Source organism: Rhinopithecus roxellana, chromosome 13 (assembly GCF_007565055.1).
Source record: "Rhinopithecus roxellana isolate Shanxi Qingling chromosome 13, ASM756505v1, whole genome shotgun sequence".
NCBI classification, from domain to species: domain Eukaryota; kingdom Metazoa; phylum Chordata; class Mammalia; order Primates; family Cercopithecidae; genus Rhinopithecus; species Rhinopithecus roxellana.
Genome location: NC_044561.1, coordinates 9,310,777 through 9,332,395, shown reverse-complemented (window position 1 = coordinate 9,332,395; position 21,619 = coordinate 9,310,777). Strand labels below are relative to the sequence as shown.

At 63.3% G+C, this 21,619-nt stretch overlaps 2 protein-coding genes across 3 annotated transcripts; one reads left to right on the top strand and one right to left on the bottom strand.

The window, feature by feature from the left end:
* Window positions 1-1,615: 1,615 nt before the first annotated feature.
* On the top strand, window positions 1,616-3,883 carry CCDC188 (coiled-coil domain containing 188). Its single transcript, XM_010388431.2, has 9 exons — window positions 1,616-2,107; window positions 2,204-2,311; window positions 2,395-2,499; window positions 2,718-2,774; window positions 2,858-2,917; window positions 3,022-3,086; window positions 3,254-3,311; window positions 3,573-3,622; window positions 3,697-3,883. Exons 1-9 carry the CDS (start codon window positions 1,616-1,618, stop codon window positions 3,881-3,883), a joined length of 1,182 nt encoding a protein of 393 aa, XP_010386733.2.
* A 614-nt stretch (window positions 3,884-4,497) lies between these two features.
* Window positions 4,498-20,723, bottom strand: ZDHHC8 (zinc finger DHHC-type containing 8). 2 transcript variants are annotated; one of them, XM_010388433.2, is made up of 11 exons: window positions 20,463-20,723; window positions 13,235-13,356; window positions 12,916-13,073; window positions 12,659-12,831; window positions 12,334-12,436; window positions 11,845-11,936; window positions 11,538-11,679; window positions 11,213-11,333; window positions 11,020-11,129; window positions 8,780-9,780; window positions 4,498-5,481 (listed from the first exon to the last, which is right to left on the bottom strand). In XM_010388433.2, exons 1-11 carry the CDS (start codon window positions 20,564-20,566, stop codon window positions 5,271-5,273), a joined length of 2,337 nt encoding a protein of 778 aa, XP_010386735.2. In that variant the 5' UTR covers window positions 20,567-20,723; the 3' UTR covers window positions 4,498-5,270. The 2 variants fall into 2 exon arrangements, with proteins under 2 accessions (XP_010386735.2, XP_010386734.2); XM_010388432.2 differs by lacking the exon at window positions 4,498-5,481 and adding an exon at window positions 6,050-7,303 and having other exon boundaries at window positions 20,463-20,676.
* Window positions 20,724-21,619: the final 896 nt, after the last annotated feature.

Here is a 21,619-nt window from a genome sequence, read left to right as displayed (position 1 = left end):
CACAGCAGCTTAGGAGCATCCCGTTGGCCAAGTGCATTCAAGGCCGGCCCAGAGCCCAGGGGTGGAGACCAGGACCCGCCTCTTGATGTAGGAGGCGAAGTCACCTTGCAGCAGGGCCAGGACACTGAGAGAGCAGGGAACGGGGCTGTTCCTACCACACGAGGACTTCTCCGAGCCAGCTTTCTGAGGGTTAACTGAGGGTTGAGGGGTTCAAGAAGGAAGACACAGGCACTGGGACTCAGGGGCAGTGAGGGGCAGCGGGGCCGATGGCATGAGGAGCACCAGGGAGCAGGAGGGAACAGGCCCGGGGCATGAATCCGACCCCACTGTTGCATGAGTACTCTTCAGCCACCCAAATCCCGTCCCACCGGTAACAGCGTGGCCTTCGGCAGGTGACTAAAGGGCTTCCTGCCTCAGCTTCCCCACCCATAAACAGAGGGTAACAATGGCATGTACTGGATCTGGCAGAAAGTAAGTGTTCAATACATAGCTAGAAAAGAATGTTTTAGAACCTCAGAGATCCGGCCGGGCGCGGTGGCTCAAGCCTGTAATCCCAGCACTTTGGGAGGCCGAGACGGGCGGATCACAAGGTCAGGAGATCGAGACCATCCTGGCGAACACAGTGAAACCCCGTCTCTACTAAAAATACAAAAATCTAGCCGGGCGAGGTGGCGGGCGCCTGTAGTCCCAGCTACTTGGGAGGCTGAGGCAGGAGAATAGCGGGAACCCAGGAGGCGGAGCTTGCAGTGAGCTGAGATCCGGCCACTGCACTCCAGCCTGGGAGACAGAGCAAGACTCCGCCTCAAAAAAAAAAAAAAAAAAACTCAGAGATCCATCAGGTGAAAAGAAAAGCTGGGCTACGGGATGACCTCTTCAGTGGGAACGAGGGGCAGGGGACGGCAGCTCATCTCCAGGAGGAGCTTAAAGAGGAGGGCTCCTGGCTGCAGGGACAGGAGACAGAGGTGGGAAAGGCTTGGACACCATTTTTATTGTTTAATATTTTTTGAATCCACTGTGTGTGTGTGTGTGTGTGTGTGTGTGTGTGTGTATTATCTGGTTTACATCTTAAGAAAAACAACCAGACTAGGTGCAGTGGCTCACATCCGTAATTCCAACATTTTCAGATGCTGAAGCAAGAGGATTGCTTGAGGCCAGGAGTTTGAGACCAGCCTGGGCAACACAGTGAGACCCCCATCTCTACAAAAAAATTTAATAATTAGCCGGGCATGGTTGCACACACCTGTAGTCCTAGCTACTTGGGAGGCTGAGGTGGGAGGATTGCCTGAGCCCAGGAGTTGCAGGCTGCAATGAGACATCATTGTGCCACTGCACTCCAGCCTGGGTGACAGAACAAGATTCCCTTCTCATGAAAAGAAAGAAAAAAAACTCACATGGTGGGTCGGTGAGTCAGAGGCAGTGAGGTCATCAGGCGGGGCAACTTCAGAACCAGGTGGGAGGGGCCCATTGTGACTTCCCTGGCTGCACCCAGGCCTTTGTGACTGTTGTCTGGGGCAGCCTGGGAGCCAGTGGGTCACCCAGAGCCCTCAGTAAGAGGGTGGCAGGTTGGGACAGGCCAGAGCCTGGACCCAGGGTCAGGAAGGGGTTGCAGGGAGGGATGGAGGGGCTGAAAACCTTGGGCCCCTGTGGCCACCCCCACCCCCAGTGTCCCCCAGCGCCAGCCTCCAGCAGCCGTGGAGAATGCCTGGACCAGCCCTGCCAGGGATTTGCAGGGTGGCCCTGCCTGGGCCCCATCTCCTCTGCTCACTCAGTGCAGTCCCAGAGACCTTTCCCAGTCCCAGGGACAGGGGGCAGGGGGCCCAGAGTGGAGGGCGAGGCTCCTGGGTTCTTTCTGTCCAGCCAGGAGCAGAGAGCGAGAGACCCTGAGGGGCCAAGACAAGGAGACGTGGAGCCAGGGCTTGGGTGGGGCTGGCCCCTGCACCCAGGGTCGAACCAGGGGGCTCCCAGGCAGGGGGGATCCACTGATTCAGAGCCCAGACCCTGCCCATGCCCAGCCCTGTCACCAGAGGGAGGGGCCCTGGCCTCTGCAGAGCCGCTGGGCTCTGCAGAACAGTCCTTCCTGCAGCTGGAGCAGGAGAACCACAGCCTGGTGAGCACCCCACCCACCGCCTGGTACCCCTGCCCCAGCCCCAGCTCCAGGAGCGGCCATAACAGGCAGTCCCCTCTCTCTGCCCCCCACCCCCAGAAAAGGCAGAACCAGGACCTTCGAGAGCAGCTGGGGGCCCTCCTAGGGCCGGGGCAGCAGTTCCTGCCCCTGTGTCCTGAACACTCAAGCTGCACTGCTCTGACCTGGGTAAGTACAGGGCCCAGGGACCCCATGCAGCCAACGCCCCACTAGCCCACAGCCTTGGGGCTGATCTGGGGGCTCTCCCACAGCCCCCCGACCCAGCTGGCACACAGCCCTTGGGGAACAGGGCACCTCTGCAGCTGCTGCGGCGGGAGCTGTGCCAGGGGCAAGAGGCTTTCGTGCAGCAGTCCCAGGTGGGCCTGGGGGAAGGGCTGTGGGGGAGGAACCTTCGTGCAGCAGGCCGGTGGGCCTGGGGGGGTTCAGTGGGGAAGAACCTTCGTGCAGCAGGCAGGTGGGCCTGCGGGAGGGGCTGTGGGGGAGGAACCTTTGTGCAGCAGGCCGGTGGGCCCGGCAGGGAGGTACCAGCCACCCTGCTGATGCTGCCCAAGCCCACCCCTGGCCCCACCCTCAGAACGAGCTGCAGCAGATCCGCCTGTGCTTTGAGAGGAAGAAGATGGTCATCACAGAGGTGCCTGCCTGGTTGAGGGGGAGGGGTGCTGGGGGCCCACCCAGTGGGTCTTGCTCCTCAGGCGTGACCCCACCTCCCCCCAGGTGTGGGACAGCGTGGCTGAGATGCACATGGCCCTGAACAACCAGGCCACGGGCCTCCTGGTAGGTCCCCACAGGACAGCACCCGGAAGGACGGGGCCGGACAGGCGAGAGGCCGGGGAGGGTGGGGCCAGGGGCCTGCTGTGCTTACCTCCTCTGGCCCCCAGAACCTGAAGAAGGACATCCGGGGTGTGCTGGACCAGATGGAGGATATCCAGCTGGAGATACTCAGGTGACGTGGGGGCAGGGGCCAGGCCGGCTGAGCAAGGTCTCGGAAGGGGTCCTGGTCAGAACAGGGCAGACCCATCCTTGACCCCCCACCTCCATAGCACTGAGCCAGGGGGTGGGTGCCAGGCTGGGGGTGGAGGGCATGGGGTCCTGACAGTGAGGCCCCTGCAGGGAGCGGGCCCAGTGCCGCACTCGAGCCAGGAAGGAGCAGCAGATGGTGAGCATGGCAGTGAGCCCCCCACGCCCCACTCTGGGTCTGGACACCAGCCTCCCCACCCAGGGCCCTACTTGGGCGAGGGGGAGAAATGGGCTCCAGGAGGGCGGCCCAGGGCTGGGGCATCTGAAAAGAGGCTGCAGGAGCCTGTCCAGAAGGAAGGGGCCAGGGTTGCGGTGGGGGAACCCCTGTCTGAGGAGGGTTTCCCAAAGCCAGGGATCCCTGCCCTCAGCCTGGACCCTCGGGGTGGGCTCTGATCCAGCCCCTCCCCGACAGAAAGGGAGGCCAAAGCTGGGAAGCTCCAAGAGCCTGGCAGGCCAGCTCTGGTAGGTGACTGCGCGGCAGAGACCAGCCCCCAGGCCCCCCGCACGCCCCTGCCCCTGACCGCCGCCGCCCGCAGGCTGCTGACCCTGAGGCTGCTGCTGGGCACCTTGCTGGTCTGGACCGCTGCCTACGTGTACGTGGTGAACCCCACACCCTTCGAGGGGCTGGTCCCGCCCCTGCTGAGCCGTGCCACCGTCTGGAAGCTCCGGGCCCTGCTGGACCCCTTCCTGCGCCTCGAGGTGGACGGCTTCCTGCCCTTCTAGGCCGGAAGCCCAACGGCCCCAGGGAGGCGGCCAGGCGACCAGCACTGCCCCGGATGCCCAGTGGCTGCACTGGCCCCCTGCACATAGCACCACTGTGCACCGTCCCTGCCAGGAGCTGCAGAGAAGGGTGGAGGCGGGGTCTGTCCTGAGGGCTGGGCCTGTGGCTGGACATAGAGTCATGACATATGTGGCCGGTGAGCATGTCTCTGTGGAAATTGAGGGAGGGACACCGGGCGACCCAGCAACAAGGGTCCGTCAGGGTGGAGACCCCAGCCTCAGGGCTGGCTTCCCACCCCACATCCCACCTGCCCTCCAGAAGGCAACCCCTCTGCACAGGGCCCTGACCCCTAAGGCGTCTTAGGAAGGTCTCCACTGAAAGGCAACAGCAGTGAGGACCGGGGGATCCTCAGGTCTTGCCCCCTGGGCCAGGCCTTCCCGGGGACCTCAGAGGTCAGGTTTTCAGTGCTGAACCTGATGATGATCCACTGACTTCATGCCCCTCATGCAACTCCCCTCCCTGCCTAGCCGCCACCCACCCTGCCCAGGTCCTGTCACCTCCCCAACCCAGGGCCCTGTCCGGTACAGGGGACCACATTGGTAGACAGAGCTGTGGAGATCAACACCAAAAATTTTATTTGGGGAATTCATTAGCAGGGGTGCCCTTAAGAACAACAGAGAAGAGTTTTGCGGCTTTCTCATCCCCAAATGGGAGAAATAGAGCCGCAGCCCAGGGTGCACCCAGGGACGGGGACCCTGTGCCGGAGAAGGGCTGGCCAGAGTGCCACCCTGCTGTAGGCCGTACCACTGCTGGAGGACACAGGGCTTGGGCCTCAGGCCCTCTGAGCTCCCAGCAGCATCGTCTCTGGGTGCAGGCAGCCCCAGTGGGGCCCAGGCAGAGCTGGCCATGACTACAGGACCTTGGTGGCAGGCAGGGGCCAGTGGCTCACCAGGCTGGCAGCTCCACAAAGTTAAGGCATCTGTTCATGTGTCAGGGGAAGGGCAGGAGGAGTGCAGAGACCTTCGGGGGCAACCTGAGACCCCCCCCAACCCAGCCCAACCCACGGAGGCCTGGGCTCCCCGAGGAGGAAGTGGCTTAGTCTAAAGTGCTTGGTTGGACAGGGAGGCTGGACAAAGGTCGTGCTGGTCCCCACAGCTCTGGGGCTGCCCCCTGTGGGGTGCTGGACACCCTGCAGCAGGTGAGGGACTTCCTGAGGTCATGTGGACACAGGGTCTCGGGCCCTGGCAGGCTGGGAGTCTGTCAAGCTGTGGCTGGTGGAGCAGAGAGCCCAGCCCACCCCCAGCCCTGCCCGAGGGTCCATGGTAGTCTGACCTCCTGGGTCCCCAGCTCGGCTGTCCTGGGCCCCAGAGCTGCCTACTTGTCATCCTGCTAGGGCCCAGAGAGGCTGGGGAAAAGACTGGAGGCAGCCAAGTGCAGGCGGCACATGGCCCCGCGTGGGGCCGCCCCAGCGGCCGGGCTCCAGGGGGCCCGCAGTGGTGGGCGGTCCTCCGGGCGGCCAAGGTGGCACAGGTGCAGCCCAGGAGGCACCCAAGGCTGGCCACGCCGCCCCCATCCACGGGTGCAGGTGCCAATCCGCCCCCTGTGGGCCGCGGCGTCCGTGAGAGAGAAGCAGAAAGGTGGAGGTCAGCTTCCGGGCCCTATAGCCTGCACGCCTCCCGCACTGGACAGCCCCAGCCCAGGCTGTCTCAGCCCCGAACAGCTGCACATCCCTCACACTCCCTCAGCCCTGCCCCTGGGATTTGGCAGGCAGGAGAGTTCCAGTAGGTTCAGCAGCCCCCACAGGGCCCTGAGCCAGCAGGTGGCCCCTATGCACCCCCATTTCATCTCCCCAGGCTCTTGGGTTCCTGGGATTCCCCTGTGGGTAGCAGCAGACCCAAATCTTTCCCCTAAACACCCTGTCACCGCCAGAACTGACACAGACCCAAGACGAGAGACCCTCACACTTCCCAGTCACAGACCACTGGCCGCCCCCTCCTCGCAGGCCTCTGAGTTGGCCCAAGTCGGCAGAAATGCCCCTGAGGAACCCACCTACCCCTGCACGCCAGACAGCAGCCACCCCCTCTTCTGGGGCCTGGCCCCTGCCTTCCCCTAACCTGGGTGTCCTGCAGCAACAGCCCTGGCCTTGCCCAAGGAAAGAATCAAAATAACTTTTTCTTTTTTTTAATAAAATTATAGATATATAGATGTAGATATAAAAACATAAAACAGACACAACGCAAGCGGACGCTGTCGTGTGCTTACTCTCAGGTCCCTGACACCAAGGGAAGCACGGACCCCTCCCCAGTGTGCTTTCCCGTGGCGCAAGCACCGCAGCCAGGCCAGGGCTGGGGACGTGGCATGCCTTGGGGCGGGGATTCTCCAGTTTGGCAGGGAGGGCCTGAGGGCTGGGGAGGGGGCTCTGGGTGTCACTGGCCCCCTGTGGCAGCATCACCCCCGTGCCTGCTCCCGCCTGCCCCCCGTCGCCTCCCACAAGAGCATGAAGCAAAGGTTAAGGCTTTGATGAAAGGGACAGCGGCGGCCGGAGCACTGACACATCAGACACGGTGCGGCAGCACAGCACACAGACACGGGACACAAGCCCGCCCGCCGGGCAACATAGGACACATGGAGCCGGGCCCCCCGCCACAGCTGGCTGGCTGGCCGGCCGTCTGTCCACCTATCCACCACCACCCAGAGCAGGCCAGGGCAGAAGCATCGGCCTTGCCAAGCTACAAGCTTCCAGCGGGGTCTGTGAAAGGCAACGTGTTAGTTAGGAGTAGCCTGGCGGGGGACACTCGGTCCGGGAGCCCACAGGCTGTGTTGGAAGGAAGGCGGGGGCTCTGGATGTCTCTGTCCATCTCTGGGACCCATCCGTAAGGGGGCTGTTGGGGGCTGGCCTGGCGATGATCTGGGGTGCATGGGTGATGGGAGTGGGCCAAGCCTGGCTGAGAGAGGGTGCCTCAAAGAGGCTGACTGGGGCCCCTCACTGCCCCAGCCATGGGACGGGCACAGACACAGAACAGCCCAGTGGCCCTTGACCCAGTGAGCCGACTTCCCCATGGGCAGATGAGTGGACGGGCAGGCAGAGCGCTTGGGGCAAGCTGTGGAGGCGTGGCACTCTCTCCCGCTGATGGGTCCACACCAGGTTGGGGTGCCCTCCTGTCCCTGGGGCAGAGAAGTCGGTGGGGGGGGAGCGCGCTGCGGGGTCCTGGTCCCCGTGGCACCACAGCAGATGGGTGGCAGTCAGTCCTCACACCGAGATCTCGTACGTGGTCCCACCCACGCCGGATACCTTCTTAACCAGCGTGTGCCTCGTAGGGCTGGCAGAGGGCCCTGGGGGGCCGGTGGCAGGTCCCAGCCGGGCCAGGCCCGGGGACTGCCCATTAAGCTTACTTGGGGGAGTCTTCAGCTGAGGGTGGTCCCTGCATCAAAACAAGCACATACACGCATGCACACGGTGAACACAGGAACACATGGGGACAGAGGACAGAGGAGGCAGCAGGACAGAGACGACGCGGACGTGGACTAGTATAGCCGGGTCGTGGGGCCCCAGGCAGTCCCTGCCCTCTGGGCTCGGAGGGTTCACCTGGAAAGCAGGCGGGAGATGCAGAGCCTGCCTGGGGAGCAGCTGTGCCGTCACAGGACAGACAGATGTCACCACAACTGCCACCACCCTCCCGGGTCCCTGGGTCCCTCCTAGGCAGCATTGGCCACAGAGAGCATGGGGCAGCCAGGTGGGCACTGACCGGAGCCCCTGTCCTGCCCTGCACTGGGAGCCTGGTCACTCTGCCTGGCCTCGTTCCTGCTCTCTCTCAGGAAAACGAGGGGCTGCCCTCCTGCCCACCAGCGCTGACCAACAGCAGCTCTACCCTTGCTGCTTAAACCTTCTCGAGGCGAGAGCCCTTTGTCCCAGGGCTGCGATCCCTGCCTGGCTGCAATGCTGCCCACTTCTAGGTCTCGGGCTCCCCATTCATCACACCCAATGACAGCCTCCTCCCCAACTCCACAAAAGCTGAACAGACTCCCACCCTGTGGGGTAGGGGAGGTCTGCTCAGGGCTGGATGGACTGCTGTGCCCTCAGCCTGTTTGTGGCCAAGTGGCCTGGGCTGGGCTGGGCTGGGTTCTCCCCCTGGGGCCGCACCCGCAGACGGGAAACAGCTGAGCCTGTGCTTGAGGTTTCCAGGCCTGGACCAGGCGACAGACGCCATGAGGACACCATGCGCCGCAGCCTGGGTCCTGGCCCCAGCAGGTGTGCAGTTCTCCTACCTGGGCCTGGGCCTGCGAGCCAGCTGACCCCACTTTCTCAGTTACCAACCTGCTGGTTGCCTGGAGCCAGCCTGCTTTCTCCAATCCTCAGTTTCCCCACCTACGAGCAGGGAAACCCCTGCTTCCTAGAACTATGTCCCACAGGGAGGGCCAGGGACCAGCCACCCAGTGGCACATTGTGCTGCTAGGTAATGTCCTCAGCCCCAGCCTCCAAGAGATGCAGCAAAGGAGACCCAGGGAGAGCCCCAGGTGGACAGGGCCACTGTGACTCAGGAAGCCAGAGCCACGGCCTAAAGGAGGCCCAGGCTGCCGCATGACACCGGCCCCAAGGAGAAAGCCCCACGGCCTCCCACATGCCGGGTCTACACCAGCTCTGGGGGAACGAGTTGTCGGGCTCAGGACACAAATTCTCATACCCTGTCCCCAGAGCGTGCCCAGGACATCCTCAGAGCTGGGCCACACGGGCTAGCCAGGGCCTTCAAGGCAGGGCGAGGCGCATCCTCCCTGTCCCGACCCCAGAGAAAACCTCAGGCCCCTGGGATGACCTATGAGTGCCCAGCCAAGAGGGGCCCTGCGGACGGCTGGACAGCTGCCCTGTGCCAGGAAGCCCACCCGCACCTCCCGGCACCCACCTCTGCACGGCCAGTGAGGGCGGTGGCTCTGGGAGGTCCGTGTGGATGAAGGCGACAGCTTTGGGGCCTGCATAGGACGGTGAGTGGGGAGTGCCGGGCGGGGAGGGCAGGCCCTGGCGTGCAGGCGACCTATGTGAGCCACTGCTGGGCCGGGGCCCCGGGGCGTTGCTGCTGGCCTGATCAGCCTGCAGGGAGGAGGACGACGTCCGCGGTGCACGGCTCACGGAGCTGGACAGCGAGGACAGTGATGTCTGCAGGGCAGGGTTGCGGGCGCCGCCAAAGCCGGGCCCAGCCACAAGGTCGTCTCTGGAGCCATAGCGCAGCGTGGAACCTCGGGGGCCCTCGGACAGCACACTGGCCTGCTGCAGACTGTAGGAGCTGGGCGCGTCATAGACGCCTGAGTCGCCGAACAGTGAGTCGGCCTGGGAGCGAAGCAGGCGCTCACGCTCCTCCCTGTCCTTGCGCTCCTGGATGGATGCCATGATGGTCCTGGACAGGTTGTCGTAGCGCACAGGCGAGGGCTCCCGGGGCCTGGGGCCCAGCACGGGGCTGAAGCTGCGGGGCAGGGGCCGTGGCGGGTCGCCCGTCGCCCCAGGGTGCAGGTAGGGTGAGTGGTATCCGGCCACGCCAACTGCTGGATGGGCGGGGCAGGCGTGGCCACCAGGTGAGCCAGGGTTGAGCAGGCTGTCGTAGGACAGGCTGCCGTTGCGGTTGGGCAGTGCATGGGGGGCAAAGATGCTACGGTGGGGCGTGGGGGGCCCACCCTCGGAGCGGAGGGGCTGCAGGGCCACGTGGTCCCCGCCCCGCCGGCTCGAGGCCTTGAGGCTCAGGGAACGCAAAGCGCCCGAGAAGGCATCAGAGGCGCTGAGCGGGGGAGATGGCGGGTAGGCTGCATGCAGGCTCCCGGGTCCATAGTCAGGGAGGTCCAGGCTCGGCTCGGACACAAAGTCCAGGCTACGGATGCTGTCATCCCCCAGGGTCAGGGAATCAGGGCCTGGAACCTGTAGGGAGAAGGCATTCTCACCACTGCCCGCCTGCCACCCTACCTACAGCCACCAGTCGGCACCCACAGGGGCCACACCTGGCACCGTGGCCTCAGGAACTGGGCCTCAAGGAGCCGTAAGAGTCACACAATGACCCATGGTCCTGTCCCTGAGCACCCAAGGCCCTGTTCCTGAGCATCCATGGCTAAGGGGCAGGGGCTCTGCAGTGGGAGGGAGGCCACAGCTGGCTATTGCAGACACCTAGGGCTCTGCCCTTGGAGCCACACAGCCCCAGGGGCCCACCACTCAGGACAGCCACAGGGAGGAGGGGCCTCGTCTAGCCTCTGTGACAGGCACATGGGCATGGACTTGGGCTTGGGGCAAGAGCCTCAGGAACCACAAAGCCAGAAGGGGATCAGGGCAAATGTGGGCTCAATGCACTTGGCCAACCAGACCCGATCCCCCACTGGACCCAGGAGTCCCAGGAAGATGATGTATCTGGAGCCCTCATCTCCAAGCAGGGCTGCCTCCTCCTTCGAGGCACGGCCCCTACATGCCTACAGACTCAGACCCTTGGCCAAGGAGGCCCAGACTCACTGCTCCACCAGTGACTCTCTCCAGGAAGGACATCAATCCTGAGGGGAGAGTTTCCCGGGGATGAGGCTCATCTAGGTGCACAGGGCCCAGCCACAGGGTGCCTTTTGCGGTGGCCCAGAAAGAAGGATGACACTGTGGGACTGTTGGGTGTTCTGGTTCACTGCACAGACCGCCCCGCACTGCCTACTACTCCAGCGACCACAGAGCACTCATGCAACTCAGGGAAGAGAAATATGCTTTCTCAAGCACGTCTCAAATTCTTCCGAAGTCTTCCCGTGGGCCTTACAGAGTGACTAATGGTGGAATTCCAGGCATCCTAGTACACAGTGCTCCTGGGGGCAGCCGCCCACCTGGTCTAGGGCAATGCCAGCCAAGGGACAGACGTTAAGCCTGGATGGCCCACGCCAGTCCCTTCCAGGACACCCTGCTCTCCTTCATGGGTCCCAGTTCTGGGTGCACACAGGCAGGGTCCTACCAGTCACACAAGGTCCTTGGTGACCCAGGCAGAGCCCTGAGGGGCATGGTCTCAGGGGATGTGGCCTCCACTGGAGAGGCGGGGCTCTGAAGGTGGGGCCTCCATGGGGTAAGGGCTGTGGGGAGAGGTCCTGGAGGCGGGCCTGGGGGACGAGGCCTGCCAGGGGGCAAGCTAGGCCTCCTTACCTGCTCGCTTGGTCCACAGAAGGGTGCCTTGGGACCCGTGGGGAAGGCCGGCCTAAACTTGTACATGGCAGGCGTCGGGGGGCTGGTCCTTTGCACCGACAGGGCACTCTCTGGGGATGCAGACCACTGTCAGACTGAGGTCACATGGGGGTCAACCCACGTCCCTCCCTAGGTGTGGCTGCCCCGACCTCACCAGCACTGCCTGGGCGCGGGGTCTGCAGGTCACTGCTGAACGTGCCAGCCTCTATCTTGGGGGGCAGTGGCGGCCCCAAGTCCAGCGGCTTCTCATCCAGCCGGTCCAGGCTGCCCTTGGACTGGGAGGGGGCGGGGTCAGTGGTATGTGGGGCTTGGATGAGGGGCAGGGCTTCACTAGGGATTTAGCCTGGGACCTGGTCCCCTCCCCAGAATCCGTCTACAGCTCCACCTGCCCCATCCACCTCTTGTAGGCCCCCACCAACCTGCCTGTTTCCCCATCCACGGGCCTGACTGCCAGCCCATCCCCAAGCCCAGGCCCCCACCTTGCTACGGCCCAGGCCAGCCTTCAGCCCGTTGTCACTAAGCTTGACCTTGAGCGGTGCAGCTCGGTCCAGGAGTTCAGGTCTAAGGAAAGGCGGCTTCAAACTCACCGCCAGCGGCAGCCGGGGCGGCTCCACCACGTACCTGCACCAGGGCACGGGGTCAGTAGCCAGCCCACCTGCCACAAACACACAAGGGCAGGGCTGGCCACACCTGGCAAGAGCCAAAACGGACCAAGCTGAGGGTCTAAGGCTGCCCGCCCCACACCCAGCAGAGGCCCCCCACCACCCTGCCCAGGCCGGGCCTCACCGGGGTGCCAGGGGGCTGCACAGCACGTGCTCCACATTCCCACAGCAGCCTCGGGTGAAAGGGTTCACACCCCCGCGGAACTTCCCAGTCACCTGTGGATGCAGGACCCTCAGCCAGCCTGGCCTCCCAAGGTCCAGGGAAGGGTGGGCAGGGGGCTGGGCAGGGGAGCTGGGGTTCCTTAGAAGCTGGTACTCGTGGGAAGTGGCTTGGGCGGGGTCAGCCCAGGGCTGCCCCTCACATAGGTTACCCGGCCTGTCCTTGCAGGGAGCTGTGGGATTTCTGGGTCACTGGTGGCTACACTGTCCACAGGTAGGATGTGCACAGGGGATGGGGCAGGCGTGACCCCACACGGCGGTCTCAGAGTTGGAGCCTCGTCTCAACACAGCTGCACAAGCTACCTGACAAGGGTGCCCCAGGCCCCACCCTGTCCCCATGCAGCCCCAACTCTCTCTGCCCTTTGGGGCCGCCCATCCCCCGTGGGGTCTGCACCTGCTCGTTGGTGGTGCGCCCCCGAGTGACCAGCACCACATGGAAGCCAGTGAGGCCAATGACAGGGATGAAGAAGAGGCCGGCCACACACATGACAGCCATGCTAGCCTGTTAAGGCCAACAGCGCAGGCCAGGACACCACAGACCCCATCGCAGCAGCACGGAGCAGGTGCCTGTGGACAAACCCCCTCCCAACCTAGGGATGGCCACCTGCCCGCTGGGGATCCCTGGGCAGGAACCAAGCCTTCTGAGGCTCGATCTTCCCAGTGAACGTGTCCCCGGTCCACATCGTCTCTGCAATGAGGCCCACAGGAACCAAGGATACGTGATGGTGGTGTGTGCGGCTCCCAGCCCCTCAGCGTGGTTCAGCACGTAGACCAGGCCAAAGGCCACGACGCCCACCATGTGTGCACTGAGTGACAGCAGGAACAGGAAGAAGTAGCGATAGTTTCGACGCCCGATGCAATTGTTGACCCAGGGGCAGTGGTGGTCAAAGTCCTGGGCGGGAGCAGTGCGTCAGGGCACATGGCAGGCAGGGATGTGGCACAGGGCTGGGGGAGCGCAGGGCAGCAGGGCGGTCACCTCTACACAGTTGTCACAGACGCTGCAGTGGGAGCAGCGCGGCGGGCGGTAGAAGTGGCACGTGGCGCACCACTTCATGCGGACCTGGATACCCCGCACATCCACGTTCTTGTACAGTGGGGCCCGGAAGTCGTCCTCCTTGTCCTCATCCTCATCCGCTGCAGACCAGGAGCCAGGCAGGGAGCACGAAGTTGACTTTCCTGGCAGGTGAATCCCTCCCCCAAGTCCAGCCCACCCACGAGGAACCCCTGAGGCTGTCTCGAGTTAGCCACTCACACTCTAGTGAAAGTGAGATGAGCTGCCCAGCACAGGGCCCTACCTCGGGGGAAAACACCAGGGTCCATGAAGGTGGCCATGCTGAAGTTGGCAAGGACAAAGAGGAAGATGATGCCATTGTAGACGGGAACAGCTGGGGACACAGCTCGTGTCAACCATGGGCACCTGCAGTAGACAGTGGGGGCAGAAGTGGAGTCTGGGGGTGCAGAGGAGATGCAGGGGCAGAGCTATGTGGTGCGGCAGACTGGGCCTGCAAGGTCACCCTCAGAGCTCAAAGGCAGTGGGGAGGCTGCCACAGCCCTGCCAAGAAACCTCAGCCACATCGCTCCTTCGAGTAACCGCCAGAGGCTGTGCGTATCAGTACAGCATGTGGGCTACCCGTGCCCTGACCTGGCAACGCCTCAGGGCAGCCATCTCAGACAGGCCCACAGGCCTAAGGTCACACCATTCCAGTGATGTCCCTGGGCTCCACTACCAGGGCGGGGGGCGGGGGCCGGGGACAGTGCACAGGCTGGAGGTGGGAGCCCCAGATGGAAAACGCGCCCACGACGCCTCATCCAGGCCCATCCCTGGCACAGTGGGGCCTCTCACCAGGGAGACTCTGGGGTGTGGGGAGCCTCAATCCTTGGTCAGTAAATGCATGTGATGCCCCGACTTCCCAGACAGGCACAGCCCCATCCAGAGAGCCCCTTCTTTTGAGTTTGTCACCTCCCTCCCCAGATGACAAAGTAGAACACTTAGGGACTCTAGAAATACACAATGTCCCCCACCACTTCCCATCTTCCCAGCCCTCAGCACTTGGCTCCAAGGCCACCCCCTCTTCCGGGAAGCTTTCCAGGACTCCAGGCTGCCCTCCGCAGCTTCCCTGTAAGGTGTGCCCTCACACATCTTCCTGAAAGGTGCCTTCCTCAGCCCTCAAGGGGCCTGGCCTGAGTCCCCTCTGAGGAGACCTGCCAGTCCTCGGGCCACACGGCCTGAAGCAGGTTCCTAAATCCACCCACTCAGCTTCCGAGAAGCCCCTCTGGCCTCAGGCTCCTCGTCTCTCCCCTGCGCATCCTGAGACGGCTACTGTGACAAGCAGCAGGGACAGGAACACAGGATTTTGCGTCCCTCCCTGTACCCAGGTCCTCTGCATAGTTGGGAGGCTAGTGGGGATCCCCCACAGCAGCCCTGACCTCCGTGGCCACTAGCAGTGGACGGGGCCCACGCGCTGCTTACCACCCCAGCGCACGTGGCCACACTGCTGCACCCACACCCGCCTGGCCAGCAGCCAGCCCCGCCGCCCCGGCAACCACCTCCACGGCAGCAGAGCTTCACTATTTTTAGTGGAAAGCAAGAGGCTATTTAAAGACTCTGCTTCCCACGACAGCCATCCTCGGCAGGGCCGGGAGCCCAAGTTACCCTTCCTCTTGTCCAGGGCCCAGCCCGTGGAACAGACCCCGGGGTGAGGACACAGCTGCGGCCACAGCTCCCTCTGCTGGGAGGGCTCTCCCTGTCCCTGCCCAGTGGCCCAGCCCCCAGGCTTCCTTCCACCCTCCCCAGCCCTGCCTGGCACACAGGCAGCACTCAAACATGCCTGGCCTCCAATGCAACGCCATTCAGCAAGGACCACAGGTCCCTAAGGCATGGTCAGCCCAGCAAGGTGGGCACAGGCAGGTGAGCAGCCCTCCAGGGAGAGGCAGGGCCTGTGCTCCCCACAAGCCTTCTAGGGAAGGCTGGCTACGTAATCTGTGCAAAATGAAACTATGGGCCCCTTATTTAAAAATTACAGAAAATTTTAAGATGTTGACAGCAGAGCATTAAACCAAACACAGGCCCTCATGGTGCCTGTGGGGCCAGCCTGCTCTGGGAAGGGATGGGGCAAGTGCCATTGGTCAACCCTTGGGCTGTGAGGAGGGAGGCAGTCTCTATCCTCCCAATGCTGACCTGAGGATAGAAACCTCGGGGCCCCTCTGCACCTGCGCTGGCTGCTAGCCTGCCTCCTGGCCCTAACTGGGGCCTCGGGAGTGCGTTCGCCCATCAGGCAGGTGGGGCCTGAACCCCATGCTGACTTGAGCTCCCTGACAGCCCAAGCAGGCGGTACTGCTGTGTCCTCCCTGAGCCTGGACTCTCCCACGCCAGGCGGGCCAGACAGCAGCCTCACAGCCACGAGGCCACTCTGGGAAGTCTATAGTGTGACCGGGTCCCCCCGGCCAGTGCGGGTACCACCGGCCCACATGCCTGTGAGGGCCCTTATGGGCACTAAGCCAGGGGTGAGGGAGGCTTGTCGTGGGTTCTCTGACTGGGACCTGAGCTGCTGCCCACCTCTCCAGTCCTTCAGGGTGAGGCAACTGTCCGCTCTGTAATCCCCAAGGTCGGATCCTGCCTAACAGGGACCAGCTCACAGGCCAACCCACCAGGGCTCAGAGCTCTCAGGGCTCAGTGGGGGAGAAGATGTGGAGCACGTGCAGGCACATACGGACACATGTGTGAAGACATGGACATATGCACAAACATGCTCCAGGGCACATGTGCACGGGGGTGTGTGCACACACACAAATATACAGGCATGTACACACATAAACACACAGACAACCTGCTCTGGTGCACAGAAGGCACACACGCATACATGAATCATATCTGCATACAAGACACATACATGCATGAACACTTGCATGCAGACATGCACACGTGCACATGCTGGCGCATATGCAAGAATGCAGACATGCCTGCACATCACTCACCCAAGACCGATGTGTGTGCACACGTGAACACAGGTGTGCACAGACACACGCCTCCTCACACCACATCCAGCCCTATCCAGCCTCGGCTCAGCTGCCCCTCACTCTGGCCTCAGACGTGGCCCTCCCACTCTCTGGGCTTCCCTTTGCTCCTCTGTGGATAGGACAAGTGTGGGGACACACAAGCACTCTCAGGGATGTGCAAGAACACGGGAGGACACATGAGGACATGCAAGGATGCATGAGGACACATGGAGACAGGGGAGGCCATGTGCGGATGCTCAGGCACACTCGAAGACACACACTCCCTATGGGCAGGGCCCAGCAGCCAGTAGTCTGGGTCCTGGCTCGGGGAGGCTCCACTTCCACCCAGACCTGATGGTGCACACCACGCTTGCCTGTCGGAGGGCCAGGCAGAGACAGGCTCTGGGCCTGGGCTGGAGGTGGAGTGTCTGGCCCGCCATGTCCCTCTGAGCCCCTCCTGGCTGGCTCCAGCCAAGCTATGGGCGGAGGGCAGGTCCGGGGGGCCCAGCCCCAAAGTTCCAATCCCTCATCCAGGGCCACAGGCTGGGACATGCACCACCACCATAGGCCCCACCCGGGCTGAGGCCCCAAGTCCCGCCTGGGCTGGCAGGGAGACACCGCCCAGCAAGGGGGGGTGACTTAGGGGCAGAATGTCCGCCACAGCTAAATGTGGAGTGGAAAATTTTAACTCAGACGTTTTCATTTAAATCAGGTTCTTCATTAGCACTGTTTGTGTATGAGTGGCACTCGCCTGTGGGGCACCCGGGACCAGCGGGACAAAAGCTGCTGTGCCCTTGTCAGGCCAGGCCTTTGGACCTCAAAGTACCTGCACCTACCTGTCCAATCCCTACAGACACCTGGACAGATGGGGAAACTGAGTCTCGGGGGCCAGGAATACCCCAGGCCACATTCAGTAGATCCCAGCAGGGGGGCTCACACTGAGTTTTCACCCCCAGGCTCCCCAGACTCATGAGGTCCCAGTCAGCAGTTCAGTCCCTCTTGGCCCCCCAAGGCTAGTCTGGCCCAGGGCCTGTTCTGATTGCTGTCCTGAGCTGGGCCTCCAGGCAAGGAGAGGACTCAGGATGATCTAGGGACCAGCCACACCATCCCAGATGCCCCAGAGACAGATAAGCCAGCCTGGCTCAGCCCCAGGCATTGGCAGCCTGTCAGGCAGCCCCAGCCCTTGGACATTCACAGGGTCCCTGTCATTCTGCAATGTGGCTCTGGAGTGAAGTCAGGGCAGGTTCGGGAGCCTGGCCTAAGAGTCTTCGAACCCTCTGCCAGCAGCTGACCCAGCCTAGCATTATGCCACAGTGTAAAGGGCTTCTGCAGCCCAGCGGGACACAAAACACCCAGAAACATAGGAAGGGGCCAGGAGCAGTGATCACACCTGTAGTCCCAGCACTTTGGGAGGCTAAGGCTGGCAGATCACCTGAGCTCAGGAGAACAGCCTGGGCAACATAGCGAGACCCCATCTCTATTAAAAAAACACAAAAAATAAATAAATTAGCCGAGTGTGAGGGTGCCCACCTGTCATCCCAGCTACTCAGAAGGCTGGGATGGGAGGATCACTTGAGCCCAGGAGGTCGAGACTGCAGTGAGCCGAGGTAGCACCACTGTACTCCAGCCTGGGCGACAGAGTGAGACCCTGTCTCAAACAAACAAACAAACAACAACAACAAAATCCTGGGAAGCTTTCCTGAAGGAAGAGGGCCTCTGACAAGCTGCCCTGCTGTATGTGCCCCATCCTGAGAGGGTACCCCTCACAACCTGGCATGCTTCCATGCCCAGACCCTCCTAGAGAGATGTGTGAATGTCCTGCTGGTCCCAAGACCCTTGGCAATCTGGCTGATGGAGGGGTCCCTGGTTCTCAGGCCTCCAGCTCCCCACACCACATGATACCCAGAACTCCTGCCTACCTGGTGCATGGGTGAAGCTGCCCCCCTGGCAGCAACTCATGTTTACTGAGTGCAGAGACGGGGCTGGGGCCACTCACTGTCTGGTAACGTCCAAGGAACAAACAGTGAAGTCAGGAACCCTGTATTGGCCCTGAGGGCAGGGATAAGGGGCACAGGAGCAACCTGCTCCCCTTCCTGTGTACCTGGACCAGATACAGGGCAGGAGGTTGGGCAACAGGTGGACAAGTGGCCTGCCTCACGAAGGGGGCCGCCTGGACCCCTGCCTACTCAGAATCAGCACAGCTGCCATGGGTGTCATCAATGGGCCAGCCGACCCAACAGAACCCCTTCTCAGGAACTGAGCAGTCTTGGAGGAGCTCAGCAGAGCTGGGGCGGGTCGGGGAAGAGGCCAGGATCACTGACAGCCATTCAGCCCAGGGGTGTGAAGCAGGGCTTCTTAGCCTTGCTAGGTGGCCACTGCACATCAAACCCAGGTGAGCACCCGGGCCACCATCCTTCTACAGGGACACATGGCACCTTCTCCCATGTGCAGGGCCGTCAGAGGTCAGCACAGGCCAGGTGTAGGGTTGGGTGCAGGCATGGCCCGCACTGCCCCAAGAAGGAACCCCATACCTCAAGACTGCTGGTGTCGCTGAAACAGAACCCCAGAACAGAGGAGGAGAAACTGGTGCTCAGCAGAGTGGGAGCCACCCAAGCACTCCATGCCTGGGGCTGGGTCAGGTTCACAGGCAGAGTCACGGAAAGGGCCCTCTGACATCACACATGAGGGAACCAGCAGCCGCAGCCACCACAGCCGGCTGCAGATGTGGTGCCAGGAACAGAGGAGCCGTCCAAGGAGGACAGGATTTGGGGAGTGTGCAGGGTTGATTTTAATTTCTTACCATATTTTTTTTTCTGTATTTCACAAGTTCCCCAAAAAGAACACACATTACTTTTTTTTTTTTTTCCAAGACAGAGTCTTGCTCTGTCACCCAGACTGGAGTGCAGTGGTGCGATTTTGGCTCACTGCAACCTCCGCCTCCCAGGTTCAAGCGATTTTCCTGCCTCAGCCTCCTGTGTAGCTGGGATTACAGGCGCCCGCCACCACACCCGGCTAGTTTTTGTACTTTTAGTAGAGATGGGGTTTCACCATGTTGGCCAGGCTGGTCTCAAACTCCTGACCTCAGGTGATCTGCCCGCCTCGGCCTCCCAAAGTGCTGGGATTACAGGCGTGAGCCACTGCGCCCGGCCCACACGTTACCTTTGAAGTCATGAGAAAGGACACTGAATTGCATGGAGGGAGTAAGGAACCAACCCAGACCCCCACACTGACAGAGGCCCTGGGGACCAGCGCTGGGCTGGGCCCACCCTTCCAGAAGCCTTGGTGGGATGTGTTCCCCCAGGCCAGGCTCCCCAGGCTGCCCACCACCCACCTCTCTCTGCCCCACACCAGCACTGAGTGACAAGAACACGCTGGCTTGCCCGAGCCAGAAATAAGCCCGTCCACACAGGCCTTTTTTAAACATGCTCTTGGCAGCCTGCGGTGCCCACCCAGCCCCAGCCTGCAGGTAACTCTCTCGCCTCCACGGGCACCCGATTCAGCTTCACCATGCACGCAGCGACTCCCCAAATTCTTGCAAAGGTGATGCGTGTCAGGCAGCCCCTACCTGCCCCTCTCCAGGCTCACATGCTCAGGGGTTGCCCCACCTTGGAATAGGTCGCCATCGTTCATGTCACCTGGGCTATGTCTCAACCCCAGATTGGTGGAAGGGGGGTGGGTGGTTGAAGATCTGTGCAACCGAAGCCTGGAGCCCCCAACCCTCCTTGTGCCTGAAAAAGCCCTGTGGTGACCCCACAGCCACAGAGAGAGGCTGTGCTGTCCACATGCCTCTCTGGTCCTAAGCCAGCCTGTATCTTGGGTGAAGAAGTTGAGGCTGGAGGGGCGCAGTGTCCTGCAGGCGTGGGCTCTCACTCCCAGAAACAGGACCTCAAGGTTCCTGGTGTGCACCATGGTCAACCCACAGAGGTGCTATGCTAACATCGAGCCCTGGGTGTGGCCTGGCCTGGGTCCTCCAGCTGTGATGACCACTGGGTCTTCCTGAGAGGGAGGCCAAGGGCCAGGCCCGGGTCACCAGTGGCTGTGGGGCAGGCATGTGGCAACCAGGCCAGGCCACACCTACGTGGGGACAACTTGACTCTGGCCTGGGGCGGGCAGCCAGGAGGAGACCCGAGAGGCACCCACAGCCACCTGCAGAGAGGGCTCATGGCTCTGGGTGGCCCACGTCCCCTCGGGAGCCCCATGGGGAGGGAAGGGCTGCAGCCACACCCAGAGCAGCCCGGCCTCCTCCCCTGCCCGGGCCCAGCGCTCCCCGACAGGGCACTCCCGAGGTGCCCAGCCCGCACTGGTGTCCCCACACAAGGGACTCAACCCGGTGCCCGGGATGCCCGCACACGGCTTCAGCTCCCCCGGCCCTGGCGCGGGGAAAGGGACTGCCGTCGCCTGCAGCCGGCGCCCCGCCCGCCCACTGTCCCGGGCCCCGCCAGCCCCCGCGACCGCCGCCCCCGTGCCCGGGCTGTGCGGGCCCTGCCCATCGCTGCCCCGGTGCTCCCAGACGCGGCGCCGACTCACGTGAACACGAAGAAGAGGGTGCTGGAGCCGACCAGCAGCGCGGCGGCCGTGGCCACCGGGATGTACTTGGCGGGTTTGAGGCGCGTCCCGGGGCTGCGGGGCATCCTGGGCGCCGCGCCGCCGCATCCCTCCCCGGGGCCGGGCGGGCGGGGCCGGCCGGGGTCGGGCCGGGGTCGGGCGGGCGGACTGGACGCGGCGCAGGACCCGCGGCGGCGGCGGCGGCGGCGGCGGCGGCGGCGGCGGCGGCGGAGGAAATCCCACCCCACGGGCGGCGGCGGCGGCGGCGCGCTGATGTCAGCGCGCCCCTTAAGGTGGACCAGGCGCCGGGGGCCGCGGCGAGGAGGGACGAGGCGGGGCGAGTCGACGGGTCCCGCGGGCCGCCCACCGGTTCGCGGGACCCTCGGAGGGGGCGGGGCCTCGCGGGCTCGGGGACCCCAACCCGGCGAGCGCTTGCGGCTCTCGGGGGCCGGGCACCCACGCACCCCTGCGGCCCGGCCGGCCGGTGGTCACCACGGCGAAGGCCAGGGCTCCCTGGTCCCGGGCCGCGAGGGGTGCAGGTGGCCTCGGGGGCGTCTGTGGACGCAGCCCTCTCCCTAACGACCCCTCTGGTTTGAAGCCCCCTGGCATTCACGAGGGGGCGCGGGTGTGACACCGCAGCGGTGTCGTGGCTGTTTTGCCTCCTGACCACCTCGCACCCCTCCCTCGGGCCACTGGGCTGGAGGAGCCCGGCCAGCGGGCGCCAGGCCCTCCGCGTCCTGGTCCGAGCTGCAGGCTTGAAAGAGGGTAGGTTGAAGCCCCATCCTCTCCGAGGCGGGCCCCTTGGGAAGCCCGGCGCCCCGGCCCTGTCCGATAGGCCCTCAGCGTCTCCTCCCGCAGGAAATCCCACCCGCCCCGCTGCCGCTTAAGGTGGACCGAACCGGGGCCATCGGCGCTGTGGGCGGGGCCTCGTGTGGGTTCCCCCTGGCAGAGCAGGCGGCGCCAGCAGGAGACCCTCAGTCAAGCTCCGGAGCCTCCCCAGTGAGGGTCATTGTCCTCGGCGACGCCAACATGCCCAAGGCACCCCCTGTTCTGAAATCCAGACCCATTAGACTCCTCCCTAGGTGGAGATCTGTGGGGGGGGACCTCACCCATCACCCCCAGCCCTGAGTGTCTGCTCC

What these genes read in the sequence shown, in the direction of transcription:
- CCDC188 (XM_010388431.2), top strand. Translation starts at nt 1,616, where the DNA reads ATGGAGGGGCTGAAAACCTTGGGCCCCTGTGGCCACCCCCACCCCCAG. An exon ending in CTTTCGTGCAGCAGTCCCAG is followed by an intron (nt 2,500 to 2,717) that starts GTGGGCCTGGGG and finishes CCCCACCCTCAG; the next exon opens with AACGAGCTGCAGCAGATCCG. An exon ending in AGAAGATGGTCATCACAGAG is followed by an intron (nt 2,775 to 2,857) that starts GTGCCTGCCTGG and finishes ACCTCCCCCCAG; the next exon opens with GTGTGGGACAGCGTGGCTGA.
- ZDHHC8 (XM_010388433.2), bottom strand. Translation starts at nt 20,566, where the DNA reads ATGCCCCGCAGCCCCGGGACGCGCCTCAAACCCGCCAAGTACATCCCG. An exon ending in GCCGCACACACCACCATCAC is followed by an intron (nt 12,437 to 12,658) that starts GTATCCTTGGTT and finishes TTAACAGGCTAG; the next exon opens with CATGGCTGTCATGTGTGTGG. An exon ending in TCTGTGGACCAAGCGAGCAG is followed by an intron (nt 9,781 to 11,019) that starts GTAAGGAGGCCT and finishes TTCTCCCTACAG; the next exon opens with GTTCCAGGCCCTGATTCCCT.